General features: G+C 65.8%; 1 protein-coding gene across 2 annotated transcripts; it reads right to left on the minus strand.

Annotated features, from left to right (window-relative positions):
- Positions 1-1766: 1766 nt before the first annotated feature.
- ZNF358 (zinc finger protein 358) lies at positions 1767-5188 on the minus strand. Of its 2 annotated transcripts, none has more exons than XM_062179158.1 (3): positions 5158-5188; positions 3737-3821; positions 1767-3518 (listed from the first exon to the last, which is right to left on the minus strand). In XM_062179158.1, the coding sequence occupies exons 2-3, from the start codon at positions 3807-3809 to the stop codon at positions 1840-1842; spliced, it is 1752 nt and encodes a 583-aa protein (XP_062035142.1). In that variant the 5' UTR covers positions 3810-3821; positions 5158-5188; the 3' UTR covers positions 1767-1839. The 2 variants fall into 2 exon arrangements, with proteins under 2 accessions (XP_062035142.1, XP_062035141.1); XM_062179157.1 differs by having other exon boundaries at positions 3737-3975; positions 5158-5180.
- Positions 5189-5763: the final 575 nt, after the last annotated feature.

The following is a 5763-nucleotide window of genomic DNA, read 5'->3' on the forward strand; positions in this document are numbered from 1 at the left end:
GCCTGGGTCCGAGCGCCCGCCGCTGTCACTGCGGCCTCGCTCCCTCGCGGCCAGGCTTCAAACCCTGAGGGGTCAGCTGACCCGCGCAGCGCGGTCACGTGATCCGGGCAACACCCCCCCCCACCCGGGACGCCCACGTGATCGGATCCAAGCCACGCCCCCGGCGCCACGACACACACCCTTTTCCCCCCTCCCGCCCCGGGCCGGAGCAGCGCGCACGCGTGATTCGTCGGCGGCAGCTTGCGGGTCGGAGACGGTCGTGCGGTCCTAGCCCCGACGGGCGCTGAGGCGGGGGGGATGGGCTGGCTCTGAGCCTTGCAAGAATTGGCTCCATCCTGGCTCCCTGTGCCGAGCTCGTGACTGCCACGGCCAGAGCTTGACCCCTCACCCTCTGTGCGCCCTGTCTCAGGTCTGCCTTCCTCCGAGAAAGCCTTGCCTCTGTGCTGGCACTGTCAGCAAACCCTATCTCTTGAATGATAGACCAAGTAGGACCACATACTCTCCCGCCTCCCGGCCTGGGCCCTTGCAGTGAGCTCAGGTCTGACCCCAGCCCGGCTCTGCACCCCTCCGCCTCACTCTGCACCTTCCAGCTGCACACCCTCGAAGAACTCAGCTCACCCCATTGCTCTGGAAAGACAAGCCTGCTCCTCATCCCCTCCTTTGAGGGCCCTGGGGTCTTGCTCCCTTGGTGGCCCCAGGGCCTTTGCACAGCTGCTGAGAATAGAGGTGCTGGAGGACAGACAATGCTGGCTGTGTCGGGGGTGCTGCCAGAATTTCTGAGATTCCTTGAGCTTTGGTTCCCTTGTTTGCAAACTGAGAATACTCCGTTTTCTGCTGAGAGAGTGCAATGAGAAAATGCAACAGCACCTCACGGGGCTGCGGTAACAGAAGTGGCGGTTCAGTGAGTGGTACTGGGATGCCCCCCATACTCAGATCCGAAATCTTGCCACGCTTCTGCTGGAAGGTACCATTCCCTGCCATCACTTGTTTGAGAGGCAGAGTGTTCGCTTGCATCCTCTGGTCCACTCCAAGTGTCCAGCACAGGCAGCAGCCAGGAACTCAACCCGGGTCCACCCCATGGGAGGCTCAGGTATTTGAGCCATCACCACTGCCTCCCAGGGCCTGCGTTTAGCGGGAAGCTAGAATCAGGAACCGGAGCTGGGGATGGAGTCCAGTACTCCAGCAGGGAGAGTGGGCTTCTTGGTGTCTTAATCACAAGTTTGAACGCTTGCCCCGTATTTTTGTGAGTTTGATGCGTGAGCTGTGTCAGGATGAAGACCCCACCCCCCCCTTATCTTCAACCCTGCTGAGACCCCCCCCCCCCAGTGATCAACATTTGTTAAGCACAAAAATGGGCTATCTCCTTTCGTCTGGTGTTGTACCTAGAACGTGAGCTCCTGAGTTTCCAAGGGCAAGGGGTGAGCTAAGGGGCTCAGAGAGGGCAGGGTATTGTGTCCATTGTCAGCCCGTAGACCGTCAACATGCCAGGAACCCCAGCCTTCCTGGGAGAGCCAAAGCAAGAGGATCTTGCTCAGGGCACTTGCAAGGCTGGTCTCCCGCCGACGGAGGTGGCCAGATCTGAGTGGGAGGGCAGGGTTTGGGGCAGAGAGTGAGATTAACTTGTGTGAGAGCTTGTGGAGGAAGTCAGGGGGTCGGGGGAGGCTGCAGATGTATGGCTGGTCCTGGCCACACCCTCCCATCTCCAGAGCTTGGGACCACGCAGCCGGGGAGAAAGCAGAGACAGCAAGGCACGACTCGGAGCCGGGCAGTGGTGGGATGGTTTTACTAACTGCACAACACATGACTTCCCCAGGCCCCCGGCGGGTGCTGGCGCCCCCTTCAGCCATCAGGCCCCAGCAGTGCCCCTTGCTCCTGTACCCACTCAGGACTCTCGCCAGAAGGGAGGGCTGTGCTGACGGTGTCATGGGTTGGAGAGCAGGGCTCAGGGCTGGGCACAGGACCAGGATCAGATTTAGGGTCAGGGCTGGGCACCAGGTCAGGCTCAGCATCTGGGCCAGGCTTGGGGTCAGACAATTCCACAGGCTCAGGGCTGGGAGTGGATCTGGAGCCAGGGAGGGCTTCCGAGCTGGGGTTGTGGTCAGCGCCCGGATCAGGGTCAAGGCCGGAGCTGGAACCCAGGCCGGAGCTGAGCACAGAGACGGCTTCGGGACCCAGGAGGGAGACCTGCCCCGGCCTGGTCACGGACGCCCGGCTCAGGCCAGGCCCCAGGCTCAGGCCCGCGGCGGCAGCTGCAGCGGCAGCGGCGGCAGCAGCAGCGGCGCCCTCGTGCACCCGCTTGTGCTTGGTGAGGCTGGAGGCTTGGCCGAACGCCTTGCCACAGAGCTGGCAGCGGTAGGGGCGCTCGCCGGAGTGCACGTGGAGGTGCTGCAGCAGCGCCGAGCTCTGCCCGAAGGCCTTGGAGCAGTGCGGGCAGGCGTAGGGCCGCTCGCCCGTGTGGATGCGCAGGTGGTGCTGCAGGTTGGAGCTCTGGCCGAACGCCTTGCCGCAGTGCGGGCAGCGGTAGGGGCGCTCGGCCGTGTGCGTGCGCTGGTGCTGCAGCAGCGCCGAGCTCTGGCCGAACGCCTTGCCGCACTGCGGGCACGGGTAGGGCCGCTCGCCCGTATGCGTGCGCAGGTGCTTCAGCAACGCCGAGCCCTGCCCGAAGCCCTTGGCGCAAACAGGGCACTTGTGGGGCCGCGGGCCGCCGTGCGTGCGCAGGTGCTGCGCCAGCAGCGAGCCGTGGCCGAAGGCCTTGCCGCACACGGGGCAGTGGTGCGGCTTCTCCCCGCTGTGGCTGCTGCGGTGCTTCAGCAGCGTGGAGCGCCAGCCGAAGGCTTTGCCGCAGGCGGCGCACTGGTACGGCCGCGCGCCGGTGTGGATGCTGCGATGCTGCGCCAGCGTGGCGCCGTGGCTGAAGGCCTTGCCGCAGTCGGGGCAGCGGTACGGCTTCTCCCCGCTGTGGGTGCGGCGGTGCTGGCTCAGCCCCGAGCTGCGGCGGAAGGCTCGCCCGCAGTCGGGGCAGGAGAAGGGCCGGGGCGGGCTGGCGGGGGCGGGGAGCACGGCGGGGCTGGTGGCCAGGACCTGGGGGCTGTCGGAGAGGCTGGAAGCCAGGGGGTCCACATCGGACGCGTCGGGGCTGAGGGTGTCATGGTCAGGGTCGAGGACGAGGGGGACAGGGCCGATGACATCCGGATCCAGGTCAAAACTTGAAGACATGGGGTCGAGATCTTGGGGACCCGAGTCACGGTCCCCCAGTGCGGAGCCCGGAGCTTGGATATCGGGGTCCAGGCCCTCGGGGGTGGGCTCCAGGGCTCCGGAGACAGTGTTGAGGTCGTCAGCATCAGGCCCTGGCTCTTCAGACACTGGGTCCAGATCTTGCCGGTGGGGGCCCGGGTCTTCGGTGTCAGAATCCTGTTCTTCATGGACTCGCCTCAGGCCCCTATGGCCTGGGTTCCTGACCAGGACCGAACGCCGCCGCATCCCAGGCGTGGAAGTGCCCGTTGCTTCCGGGGCAGGTTCTGCAGGGGCACACAGAGGGTGGGTCCTGCAGGTAGGTTCTGGCCAACCAACCAGGGGTGTCTTGTGGACGCTAGGATGGGAGAGGGGACCTGGCCACCTCCCAGCACCCTTGCCCTCGTAAACTAAAACCCCATGCATGTGAATCTTCCCAGCTCTAGGGAAATTCTGGCTTGCCCCAGACAAAGAGCAAGTGGGGTAGGGTGGGACAGCTCCGAACCTGGATGCAAGTCACGGGCGCCAGCACCAGGGGTCTCCAGTGCCCATCTCCACGGCTCCGCCCCCTTCTCCATCCTGGCCTCCTCCTAGGGAAGACAGAATCTTGGGTTCTTCTGGCTCCCTGGACTGGAGTGGGTGCTTGGAGTAGCAGGTGGGAGGCAGGGCTTCTGAATTCCTGGCCCACAGGTGGCGGGGGCAGGTTTGGGGGTTCCTGAGTGTCCTGAGCTCTGCAGCCTATGACTGGGGGGTACAAATGGGGGACAGATGACATCTTTTAACCTTCAGCGTCTTGAGGACTGGGGCTTGCCCCTGGGAGGCACCAGCCTGAATTCCAGACCTCAGAGTTGGTGGAGGGCTGCCTGAAACAGAGGAGGCTGAAAACTGGTGGGGAAACCACACAGGGGGGCCCTCCTGGTAGGGAAACCACACAGGGGGACCCTCCTGGTAGGGAAACAGGGAGCAAGGAGACCCAGAGACCCCACAGCCAGCAGGGTGAGGCCAGCAGTGAGCTCAAAGATCCTGAATTTGGACCACCCAGCTACAGAATGGAGGGAACTCATTCCTGGGGTCCCTCTTGGATTCTTGGGGGGAACCCCCAGGGCCATCTCCTTGGAAGGGGAGAATCCTGAGTGACTGACCCCATGAGGAGGGGTAGGCAGGGAGGTGTTGGGGGAGCTCCCAAGGGGGAGATGCCTTGTGCTGTCCACCCCCGGCTGGATGTTGGGGTGGGCATAAGCACTAGAGAATGGACCTATTCCTAGGGGGTGGGCGGAACTCTGGCTTGCAGGGGGCACACGCTGAACCTCAACCCCACCACTGGTAGGGCCGGGTTTCTGGGTGGTCTCAACCCGGACCCTCCTGGGTTGGAAGATGTGAGGACAATACCTGGGCTTCTGGAGGGGACAGAGAAACCTGACTGCCTCCTGGGAAAGGAGCCCCCCAAATCCTCACTTCTCAGCTGCAATCACTGGGTCCTTTTTTGAGTCCCTGGGGAGCACCCCCAGTCACCACCCGGGATGTAGACCCCAAAGCTGAAGGGGGTGGGGAACAATAGCTGGAGTCTTGGGGGTAAGAGATCCCCCCCTTGGGAAAAAGGCCGCCTGAACTCCTCCCACCCCAGGCTGGAGGTGGGGGGAACAATATGGGACGAGGGGGGGGTGCTTCTGGATTCCAAGAGGGGAGGGGGCTCTGGATCGCTTCCTGGGGAGGGGCACCCCCCCACCCCCGCCCCTCGCGATCGAAGGCCCCCAGCGCAGGGCCCTGCCCCCGGGCCGCAGCGGCGGGAGCGGCGCGGCCAGCCCCCTCCTCGCTCGCCAGCGACCCCGCCCGCCGGGCCCCGGGGCGAATAGAGGTCGCCCCCAGCGCCGCACCCCGCGCCGCCCCCCGCCCGGCCCGGCCCGGTCCACTCGCGGGGACACTCACCCGGCGCCCCTCGCCCCTGCCCGGCCCGCCGCGCCCGCGCCGGCCGCCGGCGCCCCCCGGGCCCGCAGGAAGCCCCCCGCCCGCCAGCCCCGCCGGCGGCCCCCTCGGCCCAGCGGCCCCGCCAGGCGCTCCCGGGGAGCGAGAGGGGCCGGCCGAGGGCCGCAGCGGGAGCTGCTGGGACTTGTAGTTCGCCCGCGCCCGCCGCGGCCGTCGCCATCGCTGCCCCCGCCCCCCGGGCCAGCCTTTGTCCCGGCCCGGCCGCCCCGGCCGCGCCTTTGTGTGCGCCGCGGCCGCTGCCGCGCCTCCCGCAGCCGCCGGGCCCGGGCCCTGGCTCTGCCTCTCTCTGGCCCTCTCTGTCTCTCTCTCTGCCCCTGTGTCTCATCCCTGTCTCTCCATCTCTGCTCCTGTCTCTCTGTGCCCCCTTGTCTCCATCTCCGCCCGTCTCTGTTTCAGCCTCTGCTCCTGGCGCCTTCTCTACCCTCCCTCTTTGTCCCTGCCTCCTGCCCGTGTCTTTGTCCGGAAGAGAGCACACGCGACATAGCTCTGGCAGACCTGCCTTGCAAGTCGGCTCGGTCTCCAAGCATCTCTCTGCTCCATCCACAAGTT

This window comes from Lepus europaeus, chromosome 20 (assembly GCF_033115175.1).
Source record: "Lepus europaeus isolate LE1 chromosome 20, mLepTim1.pri, whole genome shotgun sequence".
NCBI lineage: Eukaryota > Metazoa > Chordata > Mammalia > Lagomorpha > Leporidae > Lepus > Lepus europaeus.

Coding starts and splice junctions, on each gene's coding strand:
- ZNF358 (XM_062179158.1), bottom strand. CDS start 3,809: ATGGAGAAGGGGGCGGAGCCGTGGAGATGGGCACTGGAGACCCCTGGT. Junction 3,519..3,736: donor CGCCCGTGACTTGCATCCAG/GTTCGGAGCTGT, acceptor GTGCCCCTGCAG/AACCTGCCCCGGAAGCAACG.